Below are 14,275 nucleotides of genomic sequence, written 5' to 3'. Positions count from 1 at the left end.
CATAATTCAACATAAAAGCCATATATGGCAAAACCACAGCAAATGTTATCCTCAATGGCAAAAAATTGAAAGTATTTCCTCTAAATCAGGAACAAAACAAGGGTGTCCACTCTCACCACTACTATTCAACATAGTTTTGGAAGTCATAGCTGCAGCAATCAGAGAAGAAAAAGCAGTAAAAGGAATCCAGATTGGAAAAGAAGTAAAGCTCTCACTGTTTGCAGATGACATGATCCTCTACACAGAAAACCATGAAAGTGAAGTCGCTCAGCCGTGTCCGACTCTTTGCGACCCCATGGACGAGAGCCTACAGGCTCCGCGGTCTGTGGGATTTTTCAGGCAAGAATACTGGAGTGGGCTACCATTTCCTTCTCCAGGGGATCTTCCCAACCCAGGGATTGAACCCAGGTCTCCTGCTTTGCAGACAGACACTTTACCGTCTGAGCCACTAGGGAAGCCCAGAAAACCCTAAAGAAGCCACCAAAAAGTTACTAGAGCTAATCAATAAATATAGTAAAGTTGCAGGATATAGAATTAATACAAAGAATTGCTTTGCATTCCTATACACTAACAATGAGAAAACAGAAAGAGAAAGTAAGGAAACAACCCCATTCACCATTGCAACAAAAAGAATAAAATGCTTAGGAATCAGTTTACCTAAAGAAGCAAAAGACCTGTATATAGAAAACACTGATGAAAGAAATCAAAGATGACACAAATAGATGGAGAAATATACTATGTTCGTGGATTGGAAGAATCTATATAGTGAAAATGAGTATATTACCCAAAGCAATCTATAGATTCAACTCAATCCCTATGAAGCTACCAACGGTATGTTTCACAGAACTAGAGCAAATAATTTCACAATTTGTATGAAGACACAAAAAACCTTGAATAGCCAAGGCAATCTTGAGAAAGAAGTATGGAACTCGAGGAATCAACCTGCATGACCTCAGACTATACTACAAAGCTACAGTCATCAAGGCAGTCTGGTACTGGCACAAAGACAGAAATATAGATCAGTGGAACAAAATAGAAAGCCCAGTGATAAATGCATGCACCTGTGGGCACCTTATCTTTGATGAAGTAGGCAAAAATATACAGTGGAGAAAAGACAATCTCTAACAAGTGGTGCTGGGAAAACTGGTCAACCATCTGTAAAAGAATGAAACTAGAACACTTTATAACACCATACAAAAAAATAAACTCAAAATGAATTAAAGATCTAAATGTAAGACCAGCAACTGTAAAACTCTTAGAGGAAAACATAAGTAGAACACTCTCTGGCATAAATCACAGTAAGATCCTCTATGACCTACCTCCCAGAGTAATGGAAATGAAAACTAAAGGGACCTAATTAAAAGCAGCTTTTGCACAACGACGGAAATTATGAGCAAGGTGAAAAGACAGTCTTTAGACTGGGAGAAAATAATAGCAAATGAAGTAACTGACAAAAAATTAATCTCAAAAATATACAAGCAGCTCGTGCAGCTCAATACCAGAAAAATAAACAACCCAATCAAAAAATGGGCCAAAGAACTAAACCTGACATTTCTGCAAAGAAGACATAAAGATGACTAACAAACACATGAAAATATGCTCATCATCACTCATTATCAGAGAAATGCAAATCAAAACCACAATGAGGTACCATCTCACACTGGTCAGAATGACTGCCATCAAAATATGTACAAACAATAAATGCTGGAGTGGGTGTGGAGAAAAGGGAACTTTCTTACACTGTTGGTGGGAATGCAAACTAGTACAGCCACAATGGAGAACAGAGTGGAGATTTCTTAAAAATCGTGAAATAGAACTGCCATACTACCCAGCAATCCCACTGCTGGGCATATACGCTGAGGAAGCCAGAATTGAAAGAGATACATGTACCCCAATATTCATTGGAGCACTGTTTACAATAGCTAGGACATGGAGGCAACCTAGATGTCCACTGGCAGAAGAATGCATAAGGATGTTGTTGTACATATACACAATGGATTATTCCTTAGCTATGAAAAATAATGCATTTGAGTCAGTTCTAATGAGGTGAATAATACTGGAGCCTATTATACAGAGTGAAGAAGTCAGAAAGAGAAACACCAGTACAGTATATTAACACATATGTATGGAATTCAGAAAGATGGTAACAACGACCCTGTATGCAAGACAGCAAAAGAGACACAGATGTAAAGAAAGACTTTTGGAATATGTGGGAGAGGGCGAGAGTGGGACAATTGGAGAGAAAAGCATTGAAACATATATGTTACATATGTAAAATAGATGACCAGTGCAAGTTTGATGCATGAAGCAGGGCACTCAAAGCTGGTGCTCTGGGACAACCCAGAGGGATGGGGTAAGGAGAGAGGTGGGACGGTTTCAGGATGGGGAGATACATGTATATCTGTGGCTGATTCATGTTAATGTATGGCAAAAACCACCACAGTATTGTAAAGTAATTAGCCTTCAATTAAAATAAATAAATTAAATTTTTTTAAAGTCACACAAAAAATAGAATTTTGGATTCAGGTAACATATCAGTTCAGCTAGTGGCATTGCACTTTTAGGTCAGGCATCCAGATATAATTCCTCAGCATGTACTGTACAAAATCCCATGTTTTCTAGAGGCCTTACAGAACTTTTCTTTACTACTGTGACCTGTTAGTAATACTTGAGTTATTCTAACCCAGATTTTCTTCTCAGTGCTAACTTGCTAGGTTTGATTTTGGGTTTTGTTTTTTTTTTTTTTTCCTTTTGCTTTTGTAGGAAAAAAGCACTGTTTCTTATCCACAGAGTTTTCTGTAGCCTGCTTCTTGGTAGTAGTGGGATGACCCTTCACTGGTTAAGGCTATAGGCTGTATTTTCACATTTTCAACAAAATGTTTATTGTCTGTCTGGTTGTACATCAGATTTTTTAAACAAGTTAATCTTTCTGTTATCAGTAGCAGCATATTGTATTCTCATATCATGAAATGATCGTAGTCTTGTTCCAGCACTGATACTCAAGTCATCTTTTTAGAGTCAGCTCTATGGAGATCAGTAATCATTTCTCCAAGTTATCTAACTACTTTCCTTTAGTTAAAGCCAGATAATTAAAAGGTGGTATATATGCATTAAGTATATTGCTTACTTAAAAAAATGGCTTCACTGGATTACTATTTTATGTAACGCTATTGACTTTTATGGAGAGTTACTGTAAGAACAATAACAGTAATACAGAGTTTGCGTGATAATGATTAAAAATAATAGTGACACTTGCAGTTTTCTTTCTTATTTTCGCTAGGTCATTTCAGTTTAGTCGCTCTGTCATACCCGACTCTTTGTGATCCCATGGACTGCAGCATGCCAGGCTTCCCTGTCCATCACCAACTCCTGGAGCCTGTTCAAACTCATGTCCATAGAGTCAGTGATGCCATCCAACCATCTCATCCTCTGTCGTCTCCTTCTGGTCCTGCCTTCAATCTTTCTCAGCCATGAGGGTCTTTTCTAATGAATCAGCCCTTCGCATCAGGTGGCCAAAGTATTGGAGCTTCAACCTTAGCCTCAGTCCTTCCAATGAATATTCAGGATTGATTGTCTTTAGGATTGACTGTGTTTGATCTCCTTGCAGTCCAAGGGACTCTTCAAGAGTCTTCAACACCATGGTTCAAAAGCATCAGTTCTTCAGCACTCAGCCTTCTTTATGGTCCAACTCTCATATCCATACATGACTATTGGTAAAACTATAGTTTTGACTAGATGGAACTTTGTTGGCAAAGTAATGTCTCTGCTTTTTAATATGCTGCCTAGGTTTTTCACTGGAGAAGGCAATGGCAACCCACTCCAGTGTTCTGGCCTGGAGAATCCTAAGGATGGCAGAGCCTGGTGGGCTGCTGTCTATGGTGTCGCACAGAGTCGGACACAACTGAAGCAACTTAGCAGCAGCAGCCCCAGGTTTGTCACAGCTTTTCTTCCAAGGAACAGGCATCTTTTATTCATGGTTGCAGCCACCATCTGCAGTGATTTTGGAGCCCAAGAAAAGAAAGTCTGTCACTGTTTCCATTGTTTCCCCGTCTATTTGCCCTGAAGTATTAGGACTTAATGCCATGATCTTAGTTTTCTGAATGTTGAGTTTTAAGCCAGCTTTTTGACTCTTCTCTTTCATTTTCATCAAGAGGCTCTTTAGTTCTTGTTTGCTAAAGTGGTGGTGTCACAAGGGTGGTATCATCTACATATCTCAGGTTATTGATACTTCTCCCAGCAGTCTTGATTCTAGCCTGTGCTTCAACCAGCCTGGCATTTCGCATGATGTACTCTGCATATATGTTAAATAAGCAGGGTTGCAATATGCAGCCTTGATGTATTTCTTTCCTAAGTTTGAAATAATGTTGTTCATGTCCAATTCTAACTGTTGCTTCTTGACCTGCATACGTATTTCTCAGAGGAAGGTCAGGTGGTCTGGTGTTCCCATCTCTTTAAGAATTTTCCACAGTTTGTTGTGATCTACACAAAGGCTTTAGTGTAGTCAATGAAGAAGTAGTTTTTTTGAAATTCTGTAGCTTTTCCTGTGATCCAACGGATGTTGGCAATTTCACACTTGCCCAATCATTCACCCTAAACTAAATGAAATTTGGCATAAAGTTTTCTTATCCCTTCCTCACTCTCCCCTGCTCCAAACCCTCCCCAATAAAAATCCAAACTTGTCTTATTGGATGGGCTCTGTTTTTTTTTGTTGTTGTTTACTTTCTTAATGTAGTCCCTTTTCAGTTAAAGTGTAGTTTATATGATATATTATGAATGTACAGACCTTGTTTTGTCCTGCAGTGCAGGAGTGTAAACATGGTCATACCAGCTATAACTGTGCAAAATGACCTTAATGATCAATGGGGAAAATTACAACTGTTTCATGACTTTTGAGAATTGGGCAAAACATTAGGATCACTCTACTCTTGGAGAAAATACCTCCAAGTTTATGTCACTGATAGTTGTGAGATGGATTTTGTTAATTTAAGTTTTATATTTCTGTTATGTAGTCTCAGTTTTGTGTTTCTGTTATATAGTCTAACCTATATCTAAAAACAAGCTTGTTAAATTCGATTGGTATTCAGTTATTATTTCTTTATCCTTTAAAAAGTGAGAGCATTGTGTTTAAGTACCATTAATGTGTCATTGTTTGTCTTTATTCAAGTTAAAGTTATTTTGAGCTACTTCATGCTAAGTTGCTTCAGTTGTGTCCGACTCATTGGTAAGCCATGGACTATAGCCTGCCAGGCTCCTCTGTCCATGGCATTTTTCCAGGCAAGAATACTTGAGTGGGTCACTATGCCCTTCTTCAGGGGATCTTCCTGACCCAGGGATTAAACCCATTTTTCTCAGTATGGGGTGTATCATTTCAAATTTTCCTTTGTGCATTTACATACATATGTGTACCATAGAAAGCACACAGTATTATTTAGTATGGGCATATGTGTGTGTGCTTAGTGGTGTCCAACTTTTTTGTGATTCTGTGGACTATAGCCTGCCAGGCTCCTCTGTCCATCAGACTCTCCAGGCAAGAATGCTGGAGTGGGTTGCCATGCCCTCCTCCAGGGGATCTTGCCGACCTAGGGATCAAACCTGCATCTCTTATGTCTCCTGCATTGGCAGGCAGGTTCTTTACTGCTAGTCCCATCTGGGAAGTAGAAATTAAGATAATTAAATCGGTGGTGGTGAGGTCTCTGTAGTACTTTTGAATTAGCTTAAAAAACGTTCTTTTGTGTAAACATGATTGCTTGGAGATTGTTTAAGTACAGTGTGCTTAGTGATACACTAAGTATAAATAACATTCAGTCATCAAAAGCACTGTCCCAAGCAAGTTTTCCTAATAACTTTGTTTCTAGATAGTTTATGCATTGCTTGGTTGTTGGTAGATTTCAGTCAGATATAGAAGTACTTTTAAATATTAAATAATATTTTGTAATATATCACAATTATGCTTTTCATGGGTATCTGCCCCTTAATTAGCCTAATATAGATTTTTATAGTAGGCATAATCTATTACTCTGAAATAATTTGAAAAGATTATTTTTAAAGATAAGAGGAAGCTAGACAAAGAAGTAGCTGAAAGTTTTCTTTGTTGGGGGAGGAGAACATTATAATTAGCCTTGTTAATGTTATATAAAATTTATTTATGCTATATTTTATATTACTCAAATCAGGCAGAAAGATAAAATGCCCTTTCATTTCTTAAGGATTTCTGTATTGATGCTATCAGATCACCGACTGACTGGTAGTGTCTTTGGAGAAGCTTGATTTTGTCCACCTGAACTTTGAGTTATTCTTCCTATCCTTTTCTAATTCTTAGCCTTGACTATTCTGCCCTGATCCCCACATGTTCTAAACTATGTACTTGTTACCACGTTATCCTGTTGCAGTATTTTTGAAGCACCTGTTGTGGAGGTCTTATAAAAAATACTAAAAATTTGTCTTCCTTTCATTAGACATGTTTATGGTTTGAAAGGCTGTCAATGCCCATAATTTTGTTCATTTGTCTGATCTGTTTTTATTTCCTCCCTTTCCCCACCGAGTTTTGGATTAGTTTATTTTGGTATTTTAGTTTATCTCCCCTGTTTTCTTGATAGCTCAACCTCTTGGTTTTACCTTTTAAAAGATATTTGTTCTAGGATTTAGAGTATAAATATTTAATTTGCAATCTACCTACAAATAATACTATACCACTTTATGTATAAGATTCTCAAAGCAGTTTGCATACGTTTGGATGGGAAATTTAGAAACCAAGCTCTATTACCTTATGGCGAGCCTCCGCTCTGTGGAAAGTTCTCCATACCTCTCCTGGTCTCTGACATCTCATGCTAGGTGACTACCACCACTCAGCCCTGCACTGATGTTCCTCCGTGGGCCCCACCTCCACCCCCACCAATTCTTCCACCTAGGACTTGCAGACTCTATCTACACTGTCTGCTCTCTGCCCCTTGTGGCATTGCTCTTTTTGCCTGGTTATTCCCAACATGTTGCCCCAAAACCTGTTTTCTGATGATGAACTCCATTGCTTCCAGATATTTTATGTCTGCATTCTGGCCGTTTCCTTTATGGTAGCTTTTAGTTTTCTATTCTAGTTTATTAACACCTTCTTTCTGATCTCATTGCTATTCAAAATTATTCCTTGATTCCTTTACCTGGAAGAAATCTTTGTTTTCTTTTTGTTTCTCTTCATAGCATTCTCTGTCTAGTTGTGGTATTTTCTTCTCACTATAGTTTTAATTTATAAGAATATAATTATTATATTTTAAGAATAAGATTATGTTAGCAATCTTTTAAACCATAAACTCACTGTAGGCACTTAATAAATAGTCCTTGAATGAAAAAATGAGTGATTCAGTGCAACTGGGCTTCCCTGGTGGCTCAGAGGTTAAAGCGTCTGCCTGCAATGCAGGAGACCTGGGTTCCATCCCTTGGTGGGGAAGATCCCCTGGAGAAGGAAATGGCAACCCACTCCAGTATTCTTGCCTGGAGAATCCCATAGACCGAGGAGCCTGGTGGGCTGCAAAGAGGGCTGAGCGACTTCACTTTCACTTTCACTTTCAGTGCAACTGTATTTCAACAAAGAAATAAGGTGCTAAACATTGGTTTCTGATCTTTCCTGCCTTTGATTTTGTGTGGATCTTTATTTTACTTACAGATGGAAAGTCATCCTAGTAGCTTTGCATTTCTTTGTCATTTTACATGACTCAGTATACTTAAAGTGCTTAGAAGAGTTCATGGCACATAGGAAATGTTCAATAAATGTTAGCACTTACGTTTATGACTAAGAGTTTTTAACTTTAATCATTTTGGGTGATATTTTTAAATGAGATACATTTCTGAGAGTTGTTACACTGAATATATGGGGCATCCTTCTTTCCTTTATGAATTAAATCATTGTGAACATTAGCAATATATAATTTAAATTTGAATTAGTATTTTATATTTCTTTTTCTCTTCCACTTTCCCATCTTGCTACTCCTAACAAATTAAGCTGATTTTACCTTTTTAAATAGTTTATGTAGTTCTCTCCTCATTTCCATTCCACTGTTTTACCTTAAACCTGTGCCTCATCATTTCTTGCTAATGTCTTAGGAATTTCATAACTGCTGTCTCTATTTATGGTCTCATATGTTTCTTCAAACCATCCTTTATATTGTGGCTAGAGTCATCTTTCCATGATACCCCTATTATCAGTTAACTCCCCTCAGATTCTTCCCATTGCTTGCAGCATAAAATTTACACTTGTTTCTGACATGGCCCTGCCTCCCACTTTAGGTAGCCTTAACTTTTGCTACATTCTTTCTGCCCCCTAAGCTCCACCTGTTCTGAACTCTTAGATCAGTTCAGACTCAAGTTTATTAGTCTTGTGATTAATGAAAAGCCAATGAACTCTTGAGTTAACACCCTAAGAGTTCTTCTGCAGTGCATATAATAATATCTAATATAGCTCACCACAAACCTTTTGGATTTATTTCTGGGTCTTGATGGCAACCCAGTCCAATATTCTTGCCTAGAGAATCCTGTGAACAGAGGAGTCTGGCAGGCTACAGTCCATGGGGGTCTCACAGAGTAGGACATGCCTGAAGTGACTTAGCACACTTGATGTATTTCATATTTTTGAGGGTGATAAGTCAACTATAGACTCACCTGAAATATTACTTTCTCTGGGAGCATTCTTGACTATTAAGTGGTTCCTTTTGTGTGTTTTCAGTGAGCTAATCATGCTTCAGTACTAGTACTTGCCATGCCATACCAGTAATTTTCTTTGTAATATGGTGTCTTAACTGAAGCTAAGTATTACTCATATCAATTTGTAGCATTAATTGACATTCTGCTGGGGAATGTCCATGTGCTTCAGTCCGTCTGATTTTTATGTGAGTTGTGTAAATTGTTTAGGAAATATTCAAGTCTGTCTAGTTACATCACCTAAATTATCAAGACCCATAATTTGCATGGGATAGAACATAAATCTTATTCAAAATAAGATGTGTGTGTGTGCACGTGAGTGTGTGTGCAACTGCACAAGCATGTATAGAGAGAAAAGCACACATACTGTATCTGGAGTTGTGTCAGGACGGGTATCAGTAGAAGCCAAATGCTGGAAAGAACAATGAAAGAAAGTTTGCATAGCCGAGAATGACATCTGGCATTTGTTGGACAAACTTTATACCAAATCTGAAGGGAATAGTTGTGGTTCTCAGGACAGTATTATTATTATTTAATACCATGACTTCTTGTGGTATGATGACTCTATAGCATGAGAAAGTAGATGTGATGAAAAAGAAAGCCTACCATTTCATAGTATATATTAATATAATATTTTAGGTACTTAAGAAAGAAAAGTCTTACTGTTCAGAAATGTTGAATGTTGAAAAAAAGTGCATCTCTGAATCAGAGTTAAGCAGGATAATCACTGGGAATCCAGCCACTTTTCTGAGGATTGTTCTGTTGATGGCCAGTTAGTAAAAGTTGGTAGAATTTTATTACTGGAAGCCCACACCTTTCATTCTTGTTATCCCTTCTAAAACAGCTGAACACAGAAGAGAAAGGAGATTTATCATCAACTGGATGAAGTGCCTAGTAGCAGATATCTGAAGGGAGATACAGACAGAGGCTGAGTGAATAGACACTTTGGAGGATAACCAGGGTCATTGTCATTGTTCAGTGTGATACTCTGAGTGACGCTTAGCAATGTTGGTGGTCCTAAGATTTTGACTATAGAAATTATCTGCTTTGACTGGAAGAGTGGCTGAGAAAAGCTCATTTGGCCCTGCAGATCAGTAGTCAGTGTCTACATGGCCAAGTCAAATGAGAGCAAGGAGCTGGAGAGCAGCGTTTATATTGGAAACACTCAGATAATGTCATTGATTACATGATTCCCATTCCTTTTTTTGAGAATTATCATAGAGTCATAAAAAGAATAGCCCTGAGATCTTGCTTCTTGTCAGAGAGCCGTGCTGATCTAGTACTAGACTGTTCTGTCTTCTGTGTCTAGCACCATGTTTGATACATAGTAAAAGTATGGATGGATGTGTGGGCAGATGATGAATAAGATGTTTAACTATCATGTTTCGTCACAGATTCAAAAGCAGAGACATGACTTTGCCGACTAAGGTCCGTCTAGTCAAGGCTATGGTTTTTCCAGTGGTCATGTATGGATGTGAGAGTTGGACTGTGAAGAAGGCTGAGTGCCAAAGAATTGATGCTTTTCAACTGTGGTGTCTTGAGGGTCCCTTGGACTGCAAGCAGATCCAACCAGTCCATTCTGAAGGAGATCAGCCCTGGGATTTCTTTGGAAGGAATGATGCTAAAGCTGAAACTCCAGTACTTTGGCCACCTCATGTGAAGAGTTGACTCATTGGAAAAGACTCTGATGCTGGGAGAGATTGGGGGCAGGAGGAGAAGGGGACGACAGAGGATGAGATGGCTGGATGGCATCACTGACTCGATGGATGTGAATCTGAGTGAACTCTGGGAGTTGGTGATGGACAGGGAGGCCTGGCGTGCTGTGATTCATGGGGTCGCAAAGAGTCAGACACGACTAAGTGACTGAACTGAACTGAACTGAACTGTATACTGATGTGCAATTTTTAGAATACAAAATGGTTTTAATTTTTGAAGCATAAATAACACCCTATAAAAATAAGCATGCAAGAGGAACTAATTTAATGAAAAGCAGATTTTTGGTTTTTTTTCCTCTTTTTCTTTTGTGTGTGTATTTTCTCTTTTATTAGGCATAATCATGTGACGGGGTTTATAAAGATGCTGAACAGTTGTTTTCTTTTCATGCAGGGGCCTGAGTTAATGAACAAGTATGTTGGTGAATCTGAAAGAGCAGTTAGAGAGGTAAGATTTTGCCTTAAAGTGGAACTCTGCATAGGAGAACCACACTTCTGTCCTCTAGTTTCCATTTTGTATGGGGTTATAGATTTAGAATTTCCAAATCTAAATTCTAGTGGTATATTTTTTTTCTTCAGGCAAATATTATTTTTAAATGTAATTTTGATTATCTACAATACATAGTCTTTGTTTTTAAACATCATAATATTTCTAGCCTCTAGTTTTAGCAAATATATTTTTTAACAACTGTCAGCATCTCATTAAAAAAAAAGGATATGTTTATACTTAACAACTAACACATGATGTTAAAATGAGATTTAAATCCTTTAAACCAAGTAGTCCTTTAAATCAGAGAAGCTTATTAGTATATGAAAATTTCAATTTACTCTCCTTATTTTATTTACTTTACCTTTGACTAGTGATTTAGAAAATGCATCCCCCTTCTCTCTCTTAAAGTTAGTGATTGGCCTACTGATTACTTCATATTGCTGAAGCTGCACAATTGGGAAATTCATGCAACATCAAGGCACTGAAGTGGGGTTAACTATAGCAGTTTGACCATAAGTTTTGGCTCTCCTAAACAAAGGCTGGCCTGCCTCACATGGACATCATGTATCTTCTCAGATGCTGTTCAAGGACAAAAATACATAAATAGCAGTGGAATGGATTGTCTCCATCTGTGCAATGTATGGGTACCAACCAAGAGTATTAGAGATTGGAATACTTCGTTTTGCATCTGAGAAAAAGTTTTAAGTTACTTTTTGTTTCTTTTGTCTCTTTGAAGTATAGATGATGGTGACCATATAAAATATTAACTGATAATGATAGCACCCTTCTTGATTCAAAATATGAAAAAGGTGGTGCTTATTAATACTAATGTTTTGGTAACTGTTGTGTATTTTTATGGTCATCATAATTGTGACCAGAAAATGGGGGCCTGGTCACACAAATTTGTGCCAGTTAACACAAATTTGAATTTCTTTCTGCCTGTTACTGACTTTTTCTAGCCCATTTCTGCATATTACCCCATGGCTGTCCAGCCAGTCTTTGATTTTGATAGCCTGATTGACTTCTGGTCTATCCAACCTATTCTCTTCCAAGTTTTAACTATGTTTTTCCATATAGTCTTCAGAGAAATGAGCAAGGCATGTGACTTTTAGGTTTATGGGTATTTTATATGCTAAACTTTGGCTGATTTTATACATTGTTATTTTTCTTTTAAACTTGTGTTTATGATAGATAATCGGAGAAGGCAATGGCACCCCACTCCAGTACTCTTGCCTGGAAAATCCCATGGACGGGGGAGCCTGGAAGGCTGCAATCCATGGGGTCACTGAGGGTCGGACATGACTGAGCGACTTCACTTTCACTTTTCACTTTCATGGATTGGAGAAGGAAATGGCAACCCACTCCAGTGTTCTTGCCTGGAGAATCCCAGGGACAGGGGAGCCTGGTGGGCTGCCATCTATGGGGTCGCACAGAGTTGGACATGACTGAAGTGCTTTGGCAGTAGCAGTATGATAGTTAATAATAACTATCATTTACTGAGCTGTTACCATGTTCCAGGCGTTATACTAAATGTGTTGCCATCTTTTTAAATTCAGTTTCTTAAACTTTTGAGGCCGGCATTTATCATAATCTCCATTTTTAGAGATATGGAACTTGAAGTTTAGAGAAGTAAAGTTATCCACTGGAAATCACACAGTTACTAAGCGGCAGAGGCGGGATTTTAACTGAGATTGTCTGATTATTTAAGCCAAATTGTCTCCTACACACCTCTAAGAATATGTATTGATATCTTGTCTGTTTGCAAGTAAGCACCATGATAGAAGGTATTTTACATCCATTATGAAGTGTGAATACATCTGTTACAGGTTGTATACAAAGTGATTGAGCTGGTTGACTGGTACATAATTGATTTGGTTCTAATAGTTTTCAAACTAAAACTAGCGATAGAGTTTTCTGAAGTTTGCTGATCTTTAGCTAATGTGGCACTCTTTCCACCAGATCTTCCGGAAGGCAAGAGCAGTGGCTCCTTCCATTATTTTCTTTGATGAACTTGATGCCTTAGCAGTTGAAAGGGGCAGGTAAGAAATAATTAAGACTACTGCTAATAACTGTATATTAGCAACTACAGTATAGAGTAACTAGCACTTTTTATACAGATTTTATTTATTAATATTATTAATACATTTGGCTTAAAAGAAAACTTTCAGTTCACTTTTTTTTCTTATATCCTTAAAATTATTTCATATTACCACTTTATTACTTCTGAGGTGAGATGGAACAAAAGGTTACAAATAGCTTAAGTTCACCTTGATGCAAGGGAAGAATAAGAACCCAGAGAAGCTTGCTGAATTAGGGTGATCTGCCACATTTATGTGCCATCAGAGACATCTGTTTTTGGAGCCTAAAAAGGAACAGGATGGGAAGCATTGTTAAATATGAACCAGATGGTAGGTGGAATATATTGCAGAGTTCTCATAAAATGCCTTTGAAATATACTAGTGTGAGAAACCAGACAAGATACTTGTTAGGAATAACCTGGTTTTGTAGGCATTTTGGCTCAGGAGGAATTGGCATATGTATTAGAGATGTTAATAATTTGCAGCTTCTAGATATCATTTTCTCTAATCATCTTCATCATATTGTGAGTCCTTCCATAGTGACTCATTCAGATAAATTCTGTGTAGTTTCCTTTGCACAGAAAAATTTTGGTCAAATTAGTTGAAGCTTTGAAAACAAAGATAAGGCTGACTGCGAAATGTAATGTTAATAGTCCAAATAGAAAATTTCAGTTGTACTTTAGCTATACTAAGTCTTAATCAGTTTGGTTCTTATAGCCATAAGAGTCTCATAGAATAATACTCTGTTTTCAATTGTTTTTTCCCTGTAATTGTATAATGAGCCAACATTGCCTAGAAAGTTATTGTTTTCTCTAGTTAGAGACTACTATTACCTGAAAACTAAAACAAACAAAATTTCGACACATATGTTTTTGTTCTTTAGCCATTTGAATTGCACACAGTTTCTAGAAATTAGAGAACACATCTGTTGATAGATAGCAAAGTATAAAATTCCCCAAATACTAAACCAAGATTAGGCATTGTTAAAGAAATAGAAAACATAGGAAAACGGGAAAAATTTTAAATTCCATAAACTATTAATTTTCTCTATAATTTTATGCATTGCTTTCATTTTTTTAATTTTCTATGATAACATTGAGATCAAACTCATATGACTAATCCAAAAAAGATAGTGCCTAAGAAAACTTTCTTCTTATCATGATTTAGATTTCCACATGTAAGATATTTAACAAATTGAGCCATGAATTATAATATATGCTAGTCCATACTATCCAGGGTGTTAATTCAATTATTTTGACTATTTGAGTTTACTCAAATTAGCCATGAAACTGAGGTTTACAACCTGCACA

General features: G+C 37.3%; 1 protein-coding gene across 1 annotated transcript in view; it reads left to right on the top strand.

Moving 5' to 3' along the window:
• Nucleotides 1-14,275, top strand: part of SPATA5 (spermatogenesis associated 5) — a 346,722-nt gene that overhangs the window by 97,763 nt on the left and 234,684 nt on the right. The window contains exons 12-13 of the mRNA XM_040250546.1: nt 10,792-10,845; nt 12,847-12,926. Of these exons, the coding sequence (XP_040106480.1) occupies nt 10,792-10,845; nt 12,847-12,926 (134 nt within the window). The remainder of the gene's footprint in view (nt 1-10,791; nt 10,846-12,846; nt 12,927-14,275) is intronic.

This window comes from Oryx dammah, unplaced genomic scaffold (genome assembly GCF_014754425.2).
Source record: "Oryx dammah isolate SB20612 unplaced genomic scaffold, SCBI_Odam_1.1 HiC_scaffold_12, whole genome shotgun sequence".
Taxonomy (NCBI): domain Eukaryota; kingdom Metazoa; phylum Chordata; class Mammalia; order Artiodactyla; family Bovidae; genus Oryx; species Oryx dammah.
Note: the sequence above shows the minus strand (reverse complement) of the source record. Positions and strands in the feature narration are given on the sequence as shown.